The sequence below is a fragment of the Salvelinus alpinus genome, chromosome 20, assembly GCF_045679555.1.
Source record: "Salvelinus alpinus chromosome 20, SLU_Salpinus.1, whole genome shotgun sequence".
NCBI classification, from domain to species: domain Eukaryota; kingdom Metazoa; phylum Chordata; class Actinopteri; order Salmoniformes; family Salmonidae; genus Salvelinus; species Salvelinus alpinus.
The window spans coordinates 5,489,325-5,508,814 of record NC_092105.1 but is presented as its reverse complement, the minus strand read 5'-3'; the positions used below and the strand labels follow the sequence as shown (position 1 = coordinate 5,508,814).

Sequence of the window (19,490 nt, the reverse complement as noted above, 5' to 3'; positions counted from 1 at the left end):
AGTAGTTAGAGACATGTATAAGTAGTTATTAAGTAGTTAGAGACATGTATAAGTAGTTATTAAGTAGTTAGAGACATGTTTAAGTAGTTAGAGACATGTATAAGTAGTTATTAAGTAGTTAGAGACATGTATAAGTAGTTATTAAGTAGTTAGAGACATGTATAAGTAGTTAGAGACATGTATAAGTAGTTAGACATGTATAAGTAGTTATTAAGTAGTTAGAGACATGTTTAAGTAGTTAGAGTAAAGGAGGGTCAGATTGTGAGTGTACCGTACAACAGCATTCCTTCCATAGTCTTTAGGGGTGTGATTTTACAGAACAGTCCAGGCACTTTGAAGGTCAGTATTAGTCAGTGGATTTGTTAGAGCAGTCCAGGCACTTTGAAGGTCAGTATTAGCCAGTGGATTTGTTAGAGCAGTCCAGGCACTTTGAAGGTCAGTATTAGTCAGTGGATTTGTTAGAGCAGTCCAGGCACTTTGAAGGTCAGTATTAGTCAGTGGATTTGTTAGAGCAGTCCAGGCACTTTGAAGGTCAGTATTAGTCAGTGGATTTGTTAGAGCAGTCCAGGCACTTTGAAGGTCAGTATTAGTCAGTGGATTTGTTAGAGCAGTCCAGGCACTTTGAAGGTCAGTATTAGTCAGTGGATTTGTTAGAGCAGTCCAGGCACTTTGAAGGTCAGTATTAGTCAGTGGATTTGTTAGAGCAGTCCAGGCACTTTGAAGTCCAGGCACTTTGAAGGTCAGTATTAGTCAGTGGATTTGTTAGAGCAGTCCAGGCACTTTGAAGGTCAGTATTAGTCAGTGGATTTGTTAGAGCAGTCCAGGCACTTTGAAGGTCAGTATTAGTCAGTGGATTTGTTAGAGCAGTCCAGGCACTTTGAAGGTCAGTATTAGTCAGTGGATTTGTTAGAGCAGTCCAGGCACTTTGAAGGTCAGTATTAGTCAGTGGATTTGTTAGAGCAGTCCAGGCACTTTGAAGGTCAGTATTAGTCAGTGGATTTGTTAGAGCAGTCCAGGCACTTTGAAGGTCAGTATTAGTCAGTGGATTTGTTAGAGCAGTCCAGGCACTTTGAAGGTCAGTATTAGCCAGTGGATTTGGATACTTACTTTCCGAAAAAGTCTTTGATCTGCTGTTGACAATGTTCCAGATATCCTCCCCCGTGCAGGGTTGAGTTGGACACGAGCAGAAGTCTCCTCTTCATATCTTTCAAGACAAGGTTTTGATCAAAGTTTAAAAACGCACTCAGGTTAAATAGGCTACCTCATCCTACACCTCAAAGATTACTTGAGCAGTACATAGACGGCCGTGCACAAACAGGAAGTGTTCTCGGGAGGTACAAGGTCTATGGAGTGAGATTTGTTTTTTTTATTCAGTATGTCCACCACGATCTGTGTGTATATTCAACATAACTCACAAATAAAACAATCTGTGAATATATTTAAAAAATATTTCTTAAATAAAACCAAAATCCTCAATAAAATAAAAATAAAATCACAAATTAAACCCTAATCTGTGAATATGTAAAAAATATTTCACAAGTATTCACCATAAATCACAAATAAATTCATCATCTGTAAATATTCAACATAGCTCACAAATAAAACTACGATTTGAACAAATGTAGAACAATTTGTGAGCAAATGTTCAGAAATCTCTTAACGTTTACATCTGTGGAATGTGCATTTGCGCATTCAAAAAGTGTTTGTGGATCTGTATTCTGTGTTTACGGGATTTTGAGAATTATTTTCCGCCTGTCGATGTCTTACAATCTACAAATGTGGTTTCAGATGAGTCTGCCATCTCCATTCATTTGGATAATCTTTGTGTCAGGGGAAGTGCAGAGCGAAGCAGTGTCTCATTCAGCCATGTCTTGTGAGAACACTCTCTAGCTAGAATATTTAACTAATAAAGAACAACTTTATGACTCATCTGAAACCACATGTGTAGATTGTAAGACATCGACAGGCGGAAAATTATTCTCAAAATTCTATAAAACACAGAATAGAGATCCACAAGCACTTTTTGAATGCGCAAATGCACATTCCACAGATGTAAACGTTAAGAGATTTCTAAACATTTGCACACAAATTGTTCAACATTTGTTCAAATCGTAGTTGTATTTGTGAGCTATGTAGAATATTTACAGATTATGAATTTATTTGTGATTTATGGTGAATACTTGTGAAATATATGTTTTACATATTCATGTATAATGGTTAAATTTGTGATATTTGTTTGGGATTATGGTTTTATTTGACTAAATATTTAAATATATTCACAGATCATAGTTTTATTTGTGAGTTATGTTGAATATACATGCATCGTGGTGGACATACTGTATTTAGAGAATAAAGCAACAAATCTTCCTCCATTCAATTTCCTGGTCTCAGTTTAAAGTTCAACTACGGGTAACTAATCATCTGTTTTGCTGACAAATCTCTCATACAGTCATTAAATAATCTGATTACTTCTCCTGATAAATCTACCTGTCGTCGAAATAGTTGTGAAATCTTTCGATCCAACAAACCGTTGGCGATTATTCTTGTGGTCAATGATTGGAAACAATGTTGCGCGTCAACAGGTCACAGATTGCAACACTTATTTAAAATTCGAAACGTAGCCTTGACCGGATATGTTATTTACAGTTTCGTATGAAATGTTAAAATGTAAACTACAAAACTGTAATTTTGCGTCAAGGGTCTCGGTTTGGAGAAGAGTTTTCTCACGCTGTTACCGTGTGTGGAAAAGGGGTCAGCTGATAAATCACATGACAAGCCTCATGTCTCACGTCGCTTTCAAGACAACTGGGAAATCGGAAAAACACGAGGTCAAACCATGACGTCGCGATCTTCGGGTCAGAAAGTCGAAGCGCTTAAAAAATATGGCCGAGTTTCCGCCTTGGAATTGCAAGTTGAATGACCGTTCAAAAACAAACGTTCCAAATCGGAGCTCGTTTCTATCCAAGTTTCCAGTTATCTTGAAAGCAGTGATGTCGGAGATTTCCGAGTTCCCAGTTGTTTTCCACGCAGCATCAATAGCGAGAGGCAGATATACGGACACGCCTGGTGTCTCCAAAATTGATGACGTTTTCGCGCACTTGAGATTCGAACATCAAATCAAATTGTATTGGTCCAACTGCGCCAAATACAACTTGTGTAGATTTTTTTTACCATGAAATGCTTGCTTACGAGCACTTCCCAAAGATGCAGAGTTTTACAAATAATAATACAATAAAATAGTAACACAAGATAAATAAAATAGACAAGAATGGAGCTACAGTGAACTCCAAAAGTATTGGGACAGTGACACATTTCTTGATGTTTTGGCTCTGTACTTCAGCTCTTTGGTCTTGAAATTATACAAATGAGGGTATTTTCTTCCATAATCGGGTGAACCATTCATTTCAACATATTTATTGGGTGAAATGGTAGGCTGCAAGTAGCCTACAATGTCATAGAAATTAATTGGCCTACTTGATGGCCAAACAATGTATAATGCTTCACATTTAATGTCAGTTTCCCTGTGGACTTTTCCCCATAACAGAAGCACTCAAGCCATAGAATGTTCTCTCTGCTTCTGCAAGGCAAGGTGCCGGTGCGTCAGGTCTGACACCTAACAGGCTCCTGGACAGCTTCTATCCCCATGCCATAACACTTCTAAATAGCTAACAGAATGGCCACGCAGACTCTGAGCTGACCCTAGTATTTACACTGTCTCTATGTTCACTCACAGGACTCTACACTCTAACACACACATAACACACACCTACACTCTAACACACACATAACACGTAACACACTCACACTCTAGCACACATAACACACTCACACACCCTGACACTCCAACACACACACACATTTATACTGACTCTACATACACACTCACATATAATCATAATTTACGCTGCTGCTACTCTGTTTATTATATATCCTGATGCCTAGTTACCATCACACTATACATATCTACCTCCCTGTCCCCTTACCCCTATACATATCTACCTCCATCACTCCAGTATCCCTGTGACCTTCCCCCTATACATATCTACCTCCATCACTCCAGTATCCCTGTCTCCTTCCCCCTATACATATCTACCTCCATCACTCCAGTATCCCTGTCACCTTACCCCTATACATATCTGTCTCCATCACTCCAGTATCCCTGTCTCCTTACCCCTATACATATCTACCTCCATCACTCCAGTATCCCTGTCTCCTTCCCCCTATACATATCTACCTCCATCACTCCAGTATCCCTGTCTCCTTACCCCTATACATATCTACCTCCATCACTCCAGTATCCCTGTCCCCTTCCCCCTATACATATCTACCTCCATCACTCCAGTATCCCTGTCCCCTTCCCCCTATACATATCTACCTCCATCACTCCAGTATCCCTGTCCCCTTCCCCCTATACATATCTACCTCCATCACTCCAGTATCCCTGTCCCCTTCCACCTATACATATCTACCTCCATCACTCCAGTATCCCCTTCCCCCTATACATATCTACCTCCATCACTCCAGTATCCCTGTCACCTTCCCCCTATACATATCTACCTCCATCACTCCAGTATCCCTGTCACCTTCCCCCTATACATATCTACCTCCATCACTCCAGTATCCCTGTCTCCTTCCCCCTATACATATCTACCTCCATCATTCCAGTATCCCTGTCTCCTTCCCCCTATACATATCTACCTCCATCACTCCAGTATCCCTGTCTCCTTCCCCCTATACATATCTACCTCCATCATTCCAGTATCCCTGTCACCTTCCCCCTATACATATCTACCTCCATCACTCCAGTATCCCTGTCTCCTTCCCCCTATACATATCTACCTCCATCACTCCAGTATCCCTATCCCCTTCCCCCTATACATATCTACCTCCATTACTCCGGTGTCCCTGTCCCCTTCCCCCTATACATATCTACCTCCATCACTCCAGTATCCCTGTCACCTTCCCCCTATACATATCTACCTCCATCACTCCAGTATCCCTGTCCCCTTCCCCCTATACATATCTACCTCCATCACTCCAGTATCCCTGTCTCCTTCCCCCTATACATATCTACCTCCATCACTCCAGTGTCCCCTTCCCCCTATACATATCTACCTCCATCACTCCAGTATCCCTGTCTCATTACCCCTATACATATCTACCTCCATCACTCCAGTATCCCTGTCCCCTTCCCCCTATACATATCTACCTCCATCACTCCAGTATCCCTGTCTCCTTACCCCTATACATATCTACCTCCATTACTCCAGTATCCCCTTCCCCCTATACATATCTACCTCCATCACTCCAGTATCCCTGTCTCCTTACCTCTATACATATCTACCTCCATCACTCCAGTATCCCCTTCCCCCTATACATATCTACCTCCATCACTCCAGTATCCCTGTCACCTTCCCCCTATACATATCTACCTCCATCACTCCAGTATCCCCTTCCCCCTATACATATCTACCTCCATCACTCCAGTATCCCCTTCCCCCTATACATATCTACCTCCATCACTCCAGTATCCCTGTCCCCTTCCCCCTATACATATCTACCTCCATCACTCCAGTATCCCTGTCTCCTTCCCCCTATACATATCTACCTCCATCACTCCAGTATCCCTGTCCCCTTCCCCATATACATATCTACCTCCATCACTCCAGTATCCCTGTCTCCTTACCCCTATACATATCTACCTCCATCACTCCAGTATCCCTGTCTCCTTCCCCCTATACATATCTACCTCCATCACTCCAGTATCCCTGTCTCCTTACCCCTATACATATCTACCTCCATCACTCCAGTATCCCTGTCCCCTTCCCCCTATACATATCTACCTCCATCATTCCAGTATCCCTGTCCCCTTCCACCTATACATATCTACCTCCATCACTCCAGTATCCCTGTCACCTTCCCCCTATACATATCTACCTCCATCATTCCAGTATCCCTGTCCCCTTCCCCCTATACATATCTACCTCCATCACTCCAGTATCCCTGTCACCTTCCCCCTATACATATCTACCTCCATCACTCCAGTATCCCTGTCACCTTCCCCCTATACATATCTACCTCCATCACTCCAGTATCCCTGTCTCCTTCCCCCTATACATATCTACCTCCATCACTCCAGTATCCCCTTCCCCCTATACATATCTACCTCCATCACTCCAGTATCCCTGTCACCTTCCCCCTATACATATCTACCTCCATCACTCCAGTATCCCTGTCCCCTTCCCCCTATACATATCTACCTCCATCACTCCAGTATCCCTGTCTCCTTCCCCCTATACATATCTACCTCCATCACTCCAGTGTCCCCTTCCCCCTATACATATCTACCTCCATCACTCCAGTATCCCTGTCTCATTACCCCTATACATATCTACCTCCATCACTCCAGTATCCCTGTCCCCTTCCCCCTATACATATCTACCTCCATCACTCCAGTATCCCTGTCTCCTTACCCCTATACATATCTACCTCCATTACTCCAGTATCCCCTTCCCCCTATACATATCTACCTCCATCACTCCAGTATCCCTGTCTCCTTACCTCTATACATATCTACCTCCATCACTCCAGTATCCCCTTCCCCCTATACATATCTACCTCCATCACTCCAGTATCCCTGTCACCTTCCCCCTATACATATCTACCTCCATCACTCCAGTATCCCTGTCTCCTTACCCCTATACATATCTACCTCCATCACTCCAGTATCCCTGTCCCCTTCCCCCTATACATATCTACCTCCATCACTCCAGTATCCCTGTCCCCTTCCCCTTATACATATCTACCTCCATCACTCCAGTATCCCTGTCCCCTTCCACCTATACATATCTACCTCCATCACTCCAGTATCCCCTTCCCCCTATACATATCTACCTCCATCACTCCAGTATCCCTGTCACCTTCCCCCTACACATATCTACCTCCATCACTCCAGTATCCCTGTCACCTTCCCCCTATACATATCTACCTCCATCACTCCAGTATCCCTGTCTCCTTCCCCCTATACATATCTACCTCCATCATTCCAGTATCCCCTTCCCCCTATACATATCTACCTCCATCACTCCAGTATCCCTGTCACCTTCCCCCTATACATATCTACCTCCATCACTCCAGTATCCCTGTCTCCTTCCCCCTATACATATCTACCTCCATCACTCCAGTGTCCCCTTCCCCCTATACATATCTACCTCCATCACTCCAGTATCCCTGTCTCATTACCCCTATACATATCTACCTCCATCACTCCAGTATCCCTGTCCCCTTCCCCCTATACATATCTACCTCCATCACTCCAGTATCCCTGTCTCCTTACCCCTATACATATCTACCTCCATTACTCCAGTATCCCCTTCCCCCTATACATATCTACCTCCATCACTCCAGTATCCCTGTCTCCTTACCTCTATACATATCTACCTCCATCACTCCAGTATCCCCTTCCCCCTATACATATCTACCTCCATCACTCCAGTATCCCTGTCACCTTCCCCCTATACATATCTACCTCCATCACTCCAGTATCCCCTTCCCCCTATACATATCTACCTCCATCACTCCAGTATCCCCTTCCCCCTATACATATCTACCTCCATCACTCCAGTATCCCTGTCCCCTTCCCCCTATACATATCTACCTCCATCACTCCAGTATCCCTGTCTCCTTCCCCCTATACATATCTACCTCCATCACTCCAGTATCCCTGTCACCTTCCTCCTATACATATCTACCTCCATCACTCCAGTATCCCTGTCCCCTTACCCCTATACATATCTCCCTCCATCACTCCAGTATCCCTGTCCCCTTCCCCCTATACATATCTACCTCCATCACTCCAGTATCCCTGTCCCCTTCCCCCTATACATATCTACCTCCATCACTCCAGTATCCCTGTCTCCTTCCCCCTATACATATCTACCTCCATCACTCCAGTATCCCTGTCACCTTCCCCCTATACATATCTACCTCCATCACTCCAGTATCCCTGTCCCCTTCCCCCTATACATATCTACCTCCATCACTCCAGTATCCCTGTCACCTTACCCATATACATATCTACCTCCATCACTCCAGTATCCCCTTCCCCCTATACATATCTATCTCCATCACTCCAGTATCCCTGTCCCCTTCCCCCTATACATATCTACCTCCATCACTCCAGTATCCCTGTCTCCTTCCCCCTATACATATCTACCTCCATCACTCCAGTATCCCTGTCACCTTCCTCCTATACATATCTACCTCCATCACTCCAGTATCCCTGTCCCCTTACCCCTATACATATCTACCTCCATCACTCCAGTATCCCTGTCCCCTTCCACCTATACATATCTACCTCCATCACTCCAGTATCCCCTTCCCCCTATACATATCTACCTCCATCACTAAGGTATCCCTGTCTCCTTCCCCCTATACATATCTACCTCCATCACTCCAGTATCCCTGTCACCTTCCCCCTATACATATCTACCTCCATCACTCCAGTATCCCTGTCCCCTTCCCCCTATACATATCTACCTCCATCACTCCAGTATCCCTGTCACCTTACCCATATACATATCTACCTCCATCACTCCAGTATCCCTGTCTCCTTACCCCTATACATATCTACCTCCATCACTCCAGTATCCCTGTCTCCTCCCCCCTATACATATCTACCTCCATCACTCCAGTATCCCTGTCTCCTTACCCCTATACATATCTACCTCCATCACTCCAGTATCCCTGTCCCCTTCCCCCTATACATATCTACCTCCATCATTCCAGTATCCCTGTCCCCTTCCACCTATACATATCTACCTCCATCACTCCAGTATCCCCTTCCCCCTATACATATCTACCTCCATCACTCCAGTATCCCCTTCCCCCTATACATATCTACCTCCATCACTCCAGTATCCCTGTCACCTTCCCCCTATACATATCTACCTCCATCACTCCAGTATCCCTGTCTCCTTCCCCCTATACATATCTACCTCCATCACTCCAGTATCCCCTTCCCCCTATACATATCTACCTCCATCACTCCAGTATCCCCTTCCCCCTATACATATCTACCTCCATCACTCCAGTATCCCTGTCCCCTTCCCCCTATACATATCTACCTCCATCACTCCAGTATCCCTGTCTCCTTCCCCCTATACATATCTACCTCCATCACTCCAGTGTCCCCTTCCCCCTATACATATCTACCTCCATCACTCCAGTATCCCTGTCTCATTACCCCTATACATATCTACCTCCATCACTCCAGTATCCCTGTCCCCTTCCCCCTATACATATCTACCTCCATCACTCCAGTATCCCCTTCCCCCTATACATATCTACCTCCATCACTCCAGTATCCCCTTCCCCCTATACATATCTACCTCCATCACTCCAGTATCCCTGTCCCCTTCCCCCTATACATATCTACCTCCATCACTCCAGTATCCCTGTCTCCTTCCCCCTATACATATCTACCTCCATCACTCCAGTGTCCCCTTCCCCCTATACATATCTACCTCCATTACTCCAGTATCCCCTTCCCCCTATACATATCTACCTCCATCACTCCAGTATCCCTGTCTCCTTACCTCTATACATATCTACCTCCATCACTCCAGTATCCCCTTCCCCCTATACATATCTACCTCCATCACTCCAGTATCCCTGTCCCCTTCCCCCTATACATATCTACCTCCATCACTCCAGTATCCCCTTCCCCCTATACATATCTACCTCCATCACTCCAGTATCCCCTTCCCCCTATACATATCTACCTCCACCACTCCAGTATCCCTGTCCCCTTCCCCCTATACATATCTACCTCCATCACTCCAGTATCCCTGTCTCCTTCCCCCTATACATATCTACCTCCATCACTCCAGTATCCCTGTCACCTTCCTCCTATACATATCTACCTCCATCACTCCAGTATCCCTGTCCCCTTACCCCTATACATATCTACCTCCATCACTCCAGTATCCCTGTCCCCTTCCCCCTATACATATCTACCTCCATCACTCCAGTATCCCTGTCCCCTTCCCCCTATACATATCTACCTCCATCACTCCAGTATCCCTGTCTCCTTCCCCCTATACATATCTACCTCCATCACTCCAGTATCCCTGTCACCTTCCCCCTATACATATCTACCTCCATCACTCCAGTATCCCTGTCCCCTTCCCCCTATACATATCTACCTCCATCACTCCAGTATCCCTGTCACCTTACCCATATACATATCTACCTCCATCACTCCAGTATCCCTGTCTCCTTACCCCTATACATATCTACCTCCATCACTCCAGTATCCCTGTCTCCTCCCCCCTATACATATCTACCTCCATCACTCCAGTATCCCTGTCTCCTTACCCCTATACATATCTACCTCCATCACTCCAGTATCCCTGTCCCCTTCCCCCTATACATATCTACCTCCATCATTCCAGTATCCCTGTCCCCTTCCACCTATACATATCTACCTCCATCACTCCAGTATCCCCTTCCCCCTATACATATCTACCTCCATCACTCCAGTATCCCTGTCTCCTTCCCCCTATACATATCTACCTCCATCACTCCAGTATCCCTGTCACCTTCCCCCTATACATATCTACCTCCATCACTCCAGTATCCCTGTCCCCTTCCCCCTATACATATCTACCTCCATCACTCCAGTATCCCTGTCACCTTACCCATATACATATCTACCTCCATCACTCCAGTATCCCTGTCTCCTTACCCCTATACATATCTACCTCCATCACTCCAGTATCCCTGTCTCCTCCCCCCTATACATATCTACCTCCATCACTCCAGTATCCCTGTCTCCTTACCCCTATACATATCTACCTCCATCACTCCAGTATCCCTGTCCCCTTCCCCCTATACATATCTACCTCCATCATTCCAGTATCCCTGTCCCCTTCCACCTATACATATCTACCTCCATCACTCCAGTATCCCCTTCCCCCTATACATATCTACCTCCATCACTCCAGTATCCCTGTCACCTTCCCCCTATACATATCTACCTCCATCACTCCAGTATCCCTGTCACCTTCCCCCTATACATATCTACCTCCATCACTCCAGTATCCCTGTCTCCTTCCCCCTATACATATCTACCTCCATCACTCCAGTATCCCCTTCCCCCTATACATATCTACCTCCATCACTCCAGTATCCCTGTCCCCTTCCCCCTATACATATCTACCTCCATCACTCCAGTATCCCTGTCTCCTTCCCCCTATACATATCTACCTCCATCACTCCAGTGTCCCCTTCCCCCTATACATATCTACCTCCATCACTCCAGTATCCCTGTCTCATTACCCCTATACATATCTACCTCCATCACTCCAGTATCCCTGTCCCCTTCCCCCTATACATATCTACCTCCATCACTCCAGTATCCCTGTCTCCTTACCCCTATACATATCTACCTCCATTACTCCAGTATCCCCGTCCCCCTATACATATCTACCTCCATCACTCCAGTATCCCTGTCTCCTTACCTCTATACATATCTACCTCCATCACTCCAGTATCCCCTTCCCCCTATACATATCTACCTCCATCACTCCAGTATCCCTGTCCCCTTCCCCCTATACATATCTACCTCCATCACTCCAGTATCCCCTTCCCCCTATACATATCTACCTCCATCACTCCAGTATCCCCTTCCCCCTATACATATCTACCTCCATCACTCCAGTATCCCTGTCCCCTTCCCCCTATACATATCTACCTCCATCACTCCAGTATCCCTGTCTCCTTCCCCCTATACATATCTACCTCCATCACTCCAGTATCCCTGTCACCTTCCTCCTATACATATCTACCTCCATCACTCCAGTATCCCTGTCCCCTTACCCTATACATATCTACCTCCATCACTCCAGTATCCCTGTCCCCTTCCCCCTATACATATCTACCTCCATCACTCCAGTATCCCTGTCCCCTTCCCCCTATACATATCTACCTCCATCACTCCAGTATCCCTGTCTCCTTCCCCCTATACATATCTACCTCCATCACTCCAGTATCCCTGTCACCTTCCCCCTATACATATCTACCTCCATCACTCCAGTATCCCTGTCCCCTTCCCCCTATACATATCTACCTCCATCACTCCAGTATCCCTGTCACCTTACCCATATACATATCTACCTCCATCACTCCAGTATCCCTGTCTCCTTACCCCTATACATATCTACCTCCATCACTCCAGTATCCCTGTCTCCTTCCCCCTATACATATCTACCTCCATCACTCCAGTATCCCTGTCTCCTTACCCCTATACATATCTACCTCCATCACTCCAGTATCCCTGTCCCCTTCCCCCTATACATATCTACCTCCATCATTCCAGTATCCCTGTCCCCTTCCCCCTATACATATCTACCTCCATCACTCCAGTATCCCTGTCCCCTTCCCCCTATACATATCTACCTCCATCACTCCAGTATCCCTGTCACCTTCCCCCTATACATATCCACCTCCATCACTCCAGTATCCCCTTCCCCCTATACATATCTACCTCCATCACTCCAGTATCCCCTTCCCCCTATACATATCTACCTCCATCACTCCAGTATCCCTGTCTCCTTCCCCCTATACATATCTACCTCCATCACTCCAGTATCCCTGTCCCCTTCCCCCTATACATATCTACCTCCATCACTCCAGTATCCCTGTCCCCTTCCCTCTATACATATCTACCTCCATCACTCCAGTATCCCTGTCCCCTATACATATCTACCTCCATCACTCCAGTATTCCTGTCCCCTATACATATCTACCTCCATCACTCCAGTATCCCTGTCCCCTTCCCTCTATACATATCTACCTCCATCACTCCAGTATCCCCTTCCCCCTATACATATCTACCTCCATCACTCCAGTATCCCTGTCCCCTTACCCCTATACATATCTACCTCCATCACTCCAGTATCCCTGTCCCCTTCCCTCTATACATATCTACCTCCATCACTCCAGTATCCCCTTCCCCCTATACATATCTACCTCCATCACTCCAGTATCCCTGTCCCCTTACCCCTATACATATCTACCTCCATCACTCCAGTATCCCTGTCCCCTTCCCTCTATACATATCTACCTCCATCACTCCAGTATCCCCTTCCCCCTATACATATCTACCTCCATCACTCCAGTGTCCCCTTCCCCCTATACATATCTACCTCCATCACTCCAGTATCCCTGTCTCATTACCCCTATACATATCTACCTCCATCACTCCAGTATCCCTGTCCCCTTCCCCCTATACATATCTACCTCCATCACTCCAGTATCCCTGTCTCCTTACCCCTATACATATCTACCTCCATTACTCCAGTATCCCCTTCCCCCTATACATATCTACCTCCATCACTCCAGTATCCCTGTCTCCTTACCTCTATACATATCTACCTCCATCACTCCAGTATCCCCTTCCCCCTATACATATCTACCTCCATCACTCCAGTATCCCTGTCACCTTCCCCCTATACATATCTACCTCCATCACTCCAGTATCCCCTTCCCCCTATACATATCTACCTCCATCACTCCAGTATCCCCTTCCCCCTATACATATCTACCTCCATCACTCCAGTATCCCTATCCCCTTCCCCCTATACATATCTACCTCCATCACTCCAGTATCCCTGTCTCCTTCCCCCTATACATATCTACCTCCATCACTCCAGTATCCCTGTCACCTTCCTCCTATACATATCTACCTCCATCACTCCAGTATCCCTGTCCCCTTACCCCTATACATATCTACCTCCATCACTCCAGTATCCCTGTCACCTTCCCCCTATACATATCTACCTCCATCACTCCAGTATCCCCTTCCCCCTATACATATCTACCTCCATCACTCCAGTATCCCTGTCCCCTTACCCCTATACATATCTACCTCCATCACTCCAGTATCCCTGTCCCCTTCCCTCTATACATATCTACCTCCATCACTCCAGTATCCCCTTCCCCCTATACATATCTACCTCCATCACTCCAGTATCCCTGTCCCCTTACCCCTATACATATCTACCTCCATCACTCCAGTATCCCTGTCCCCTTCCCTCTATACATATCTACCTCCATCACTCCAGTATCCCCTTCCCCCTATACATATCTACCTCCATCACTCCAGTGTCCCCTTCCCCCTATACATATCTACCTCCATCACTCCAGTATCCCTGTCTCATTACCCCTATACATATCTACCTCCATCACTCCAGTATCCCTGTCCCCTTCCCCCTATACATATCTACCTCCATCACTCCAGTATCCCTGTCTCCTTACCCCTATACATATCTACCTCCATTACTCCAGTATCCCCTTCCCCCTATACATATCTACCTCCATCACTCCAGTATCCCTGTCTCCTTACCTCTATACATATCTACCTCCATCACTCCAGTATCCCCTTCCCCCTATACATATCTACCTCCATCACTCCAGTATCCCTGTCACCTTCCCCCTATACATATCTACCTCCATCACTCCAGTATCCCCTTCCCCCTATACATATCTACCTCCATCACTCCAGTATCCCCTTCCCCCTATACATATCTACCTCCATCACTCCAGTATCCCTATCCCCTTCCCCCTATACATATCTACCTCCATCACTCCAGTATCCCTGTCTCCTTCCCCCTATACATATCTACCTCCATCACTCCAGTATCCCTGTCACCTTCCTCCTATACATATCTACCTCCATCACTCCAGTATCCCTGTCCCCTTACCCCTATACATATCTACCTCCATCACTCCAGTATCCCTGTCACCTTCCCCCTATACATATCTACCTCCATCACTCCAGTATCCCTGTCCCCTTCCCCCTATACATATCTACCTCCATCACTCCAGTATCCCTGTCTCCTTCCCCCTATACATATCTACCTCCATCACTCCAGTATCCCTGTCACCTTCCCCCTATACATATCTACCTCCATCACTCCAGTATCCCCTTCCCCCTATACATATCTACCTCCATCACTCCAGTATCCCCTTCCCCCTATACATATCTACCTCCATCACTCCAGTATCCCTGTCCCCTTCCCCCTATACATATCTACCTCCATCACTCCAGTATCCCTGTCTCCTTCCCCCTATACATATCTACCTCCATCACTCCAGTATCCCTGTCACCTTCCTCCTATACATATCTACCTCCATCACTCCAGTATCCCTGTCCCCTTACCCCTATACATATCTACCTCCATCACTCCAGTATCCCTGTCCCCTTCCCCCTATACATATCTACCTCCATCACTCCAGTATCCCTGTCCCCTTCCCCCTATACATATCTACCTCCATCACTCCAGTATCCCTGTCTCCTTCCCCCTATACATATCTACCTCCATCACTCCAGTATCCCTGTCACCTTCCCCCTATACATATCTACCTCCATCACTCCAGTATCCCTGTCCCCTTCCCCCTATACATATCTACCTCCATCACTCCAATATCCCTGTCACCTTACCCATATACATATCTACCTCCATCACTCCAGTATCCCTGTCTCCTTACCCCTATACATATCTACCTCCATCACTCCAGTATCCCTGTCTCCTCCCCCCTATACATATCTACCTCCATCACTCCAGTATCCCTGTCTCCTTACCCCTATACATATCTACCTCCATCACTCCAGTATCCCTGTCCCCTTCCCCCTATACATATCTACCTCCATCATTCCAGTATCCCTGTCCCCTTCCACCTATACATATCTACCTCCATCACTCCAGTATCCCCTTCCCCCTATACATATCTACCTCCATCACTCCAGTATCCCTGTCACCTTCCCCCTATACATATCTACCTCCATCACTCCAGTATCCCCTTCCCCCTATACATATCTACCTCCATCACTCCAGTATCCCCTTCCCCCTATACATATCTACCTCCATCACTCCAGTATCCCTGTCCCCTTCCCCCTATACATATCTACCTCTATCACTCCAGTATCCCTGTCTCCTCCCCCCTATACATATCTACCTCCATCACTCCAGTATCCCTGTCTCCTTACCCCTATACATATCTACCTCCATCACTCCAGTATCCCTGTCTCCTCCCCCCTATACATATCTACCTCCATCACTCCAGTATCCCTGTCTCCTTACCCCTATACATATCTACCTCCATCACTCCAGTATCCCTGTCCCCTTCCCCCTATACATATCTACCTCCATCATTCCAGTATCCCTGTCCCCTTCCACCTATACATATCTACCTCCATCACTCCAGTATCCCCTTCCCCCTATACATATCTACCTCCATCACTCCAGTATCCCTGTCTCCTTCCCCCTATACATATCTACCTCCATCACTCCAGTGTCCCCTTCCCCCTATACATATCTACCTCCATCACTCCAGTATCCCTGTCTCATTACCCCTATACATATCTACCTCCATCACTCCAGTATCCCTGTCCCCTTCCCCCTATACATATCTACCTCCATCACTCCAGTATCCCTGTCTCCTTACCCCTATACATATCTACCTCCATTACTCCAGTATCCCCTTCCCCCTATACATATCTACCTCCATCACTCCAGTATCCCTGTCCCCTTCCCCCTATACATATCTACCTCCATCACTCCAGTATCCCTGTCTCCTTACCTCTATACATATCTACCTCCATCACTCCAGTATCCCCTTCCCCCTATACATATCTACCTCCATCACTCCAGTATCCCTGTCCCCTTCCCCCTATACATATCTACCTCCATCACTCCAGTATCCCCTTCCCCCTATACATATCTACCTCCATCACTCCAGTATCCCCTTCCCCCTATACATATCTACCTCCATCACTCCAGTATCCCTGTCCCCTTCCCCCTATACATATCTACCTCCATCACTCCAGTATCCCTGTCTCCTTCCCCCTATACATATCTACCTCCATCACTCCAGTATCCCTGTCACCTTCCTCCTATACATATCTACCTCCATCACTCCAGTATCCCTGTCCCCTTACCCCTATACATATCTACCTCCATCACTCCAGTATCCCTGTCCCCTTCCCTCTATACATATCTACCTCCATCACTCCAGTATCCCTGTCCCCTATACATATCTACCTCCATCACTCCAGTATCCCTGTCCCCTATACATATCTACCTCCATCACTCCAGTATTCCTGTCCCCTATACATATCTACCTCCATCACTCCAGTATCCCTGTCCCCTTCCCTCTATACATATCTACCTCCATCACTCCAGTATCCCCTTCCCCCTATACATATCTACCTCCATCACTCCAGTATCCCTGTCCCCTTACCCCTATACATATCTACCTCCATCACTCCAGTATCCCTGTCCCCTTCCCTCTATACATATCTACCTCCATCACTCCAGTATCCCCTTCCCCCTATACATATCTACCTCCATCACTCCAGTATCCCTGTCCCCTTACCCCTATACATATCTACCTCCATCACTCCAGTATCCCTGTCCCCTTCCCTCTATACATAGCTACCTACATCACTCCAGTATCCCCTTCCCCCTATACGTATCTACCTCCATCACTCCAGTATCCCCTTCCCCCTATACATATCTACCTCCATCACTCCAGTATCCCTGTCTCATTACCCCTATACATATCTACCTCCATCACTCCAGTATCCCTGTCCCCTTCCCCCTATACATATCTACCTCCATCACTCCAGTATCCCTGTCTCCTTACCCCTATACATATCTACCTCCATTACTCCAGTATCCCCTTCCCCCTATACATATCTACCTCCATCACTCCAGTATCCCTGTCTCCTTACCTCTATACATATCTACCTCCATCACTCCAGTATCCCCTTCCCCCTATACATATCTACCTCCATCACTCCAGTATCCCTGTCACCTTCCCCCTATACATATCTACCTCCATCACTCCAGTATCCCCTTCCCCCTATACATATCTACCTCCATCACTCCAGTATCCCCTTCCCCCTATACATATCTACCTCCATCACTCCAGTATCCCTATCCCCTTCCCCCTATACATATCTACCTCCATCACTCCAGTATCCCTGTCTCCTTCCCCCTATACATATCTACCTCCATCACTCCAGTATCCCTGTCACCTTCCTCCTATACATATCTACCTCCATCACTCCAGTATCCCTGTCCCCTTACCCCTATACATATCTACCTCCATCACTCCAGTATCCCTGTCACCTTCCCCCTATACATATCTACCTCCATCACTCCAGTATCCCTGTCTCCTTCCCCCTATACATATCTACCTCCATCACTCCAGTATCCCTGTCTCCTTACCCCTATACATATCTACCTCCATCACTCCAGTATCCCTGTCCCCTTCCCCCTATACATATCTACCTCCATCATTCCAGTATCCCTGTCCCCTTCCCCCTATACATATCTACCTCCATCACTCCAGTATCCCTGTCCCCTTCCCCCTATACATATCTACCTCCATCACTCCAGTATCCCTGTCACCTTCCCCCTATACATATCCACCTCCATCACTCCAGTATCCCCTTCCCCCTATACATATCTACCTCCATCACTCCAGTATCCCTGTCACCTTCCCCCTCTACATATCTACCTCCATCACTCCAGTATCCCTGTCTCCTTCCCCCTATACATATCTACCTCCATCACTCCAGTATCCCTGTCCCCTTCCCCCATATACATATCTACCTCCATCACTCCAGTATCCCTGTCCCCTTCCCTCTATACATATCTACCTCCATCACTCCAGTATCCCTGTCCCCTATACATGTCTACCTCCATCACTCCAGTATCCCTGTCCCCTATACATATCTACCTCCATCACTCCAGTATTCCTGTCCCCTATACATATCTACCTCCATCACTCCAGTATCCCTGTCCCCTTCCCTCTATACATATCTACCTCCATCACTCCAGTATCCCCTTCCCCCTATACATATCTACCTCCATCACTCCAGTATCCCTGTCCCCTTACCCCTATACATATCTACCTCCATCACTCCAGTATCCCTGTCCCCTTCCCTCTATACATATCTACCTCCATCACTCCAGTATCCCCTTCCCCCTATACATATCTACCTCCATCACTCCAGTATCCCTGTCCCCTTACCCCTATACATATCTACCTCCATCACTCCAGTATCCCTGTCCCCTTCCCTCTATATATATCTAACTCCATCACTCCAGTATCCCCTTCCCCCTATACATATCTACCTCCATCACTGCAGTATCCCTGTCCCCTTCCCTCTATACATATCTACCTCCATCACTCCAGTATCCCCTTCCCCCTATACATATCTACCTCCATCACTCCAGTATCCCTGTCCCCTTACCCCTATACATATCTACCTCCATCACTCCAGTATCCCTGTCCCCTTCCCTCTATACATATCTACCTCCATCACTCCAGTATCCCCTTCCCCCTATACATATCTACCTCCATCACTCCAGTGTCCCCTTCCCCCTATACATATCTACCTCCATCACTCCAGTATC

The 19,490-nt window shown here is 46.5% G+C and overlaps 1 protein-coding gene across 5 annotated transcripts in view; it reads right to left on the bottom strand.

Annotated features, from left to right (window-relative positions):
• LOC139546229 (alpha-aspartyl dipeptidase) overlaps positions 1-19,490 on the bottom strand; it is a 41,249-nt gene that overhangs the window by 5,327 nt on the left and 16,432 nt on the right. The window contains exons 1-2 of one of the 5 annotated variants that reach the window (XM_071354364.1): positions 2,736-3,059; positions 1,108-1,204 (exon numbers count right to left, since the gene is read on the bottom strand). In XM_071354364.1, coding sequence (XP_071210465.1) covers positions 1,108-1,202 — 95 coding nt within the window. In that variant the 5' untranslated portion in view covers positions 1,203-1,204; positions 2,736-3,059. Of the gene's footprint in view, positions 1-1,107; positions 1,205-2,469; positions 3,060-19,490 lie in introns of those variants that run through there. The other 4 variants (XM_071354361.1, XM_071354362.1, XM_071354363.1 and 1 more) reach the window with 4 other exon arrangements.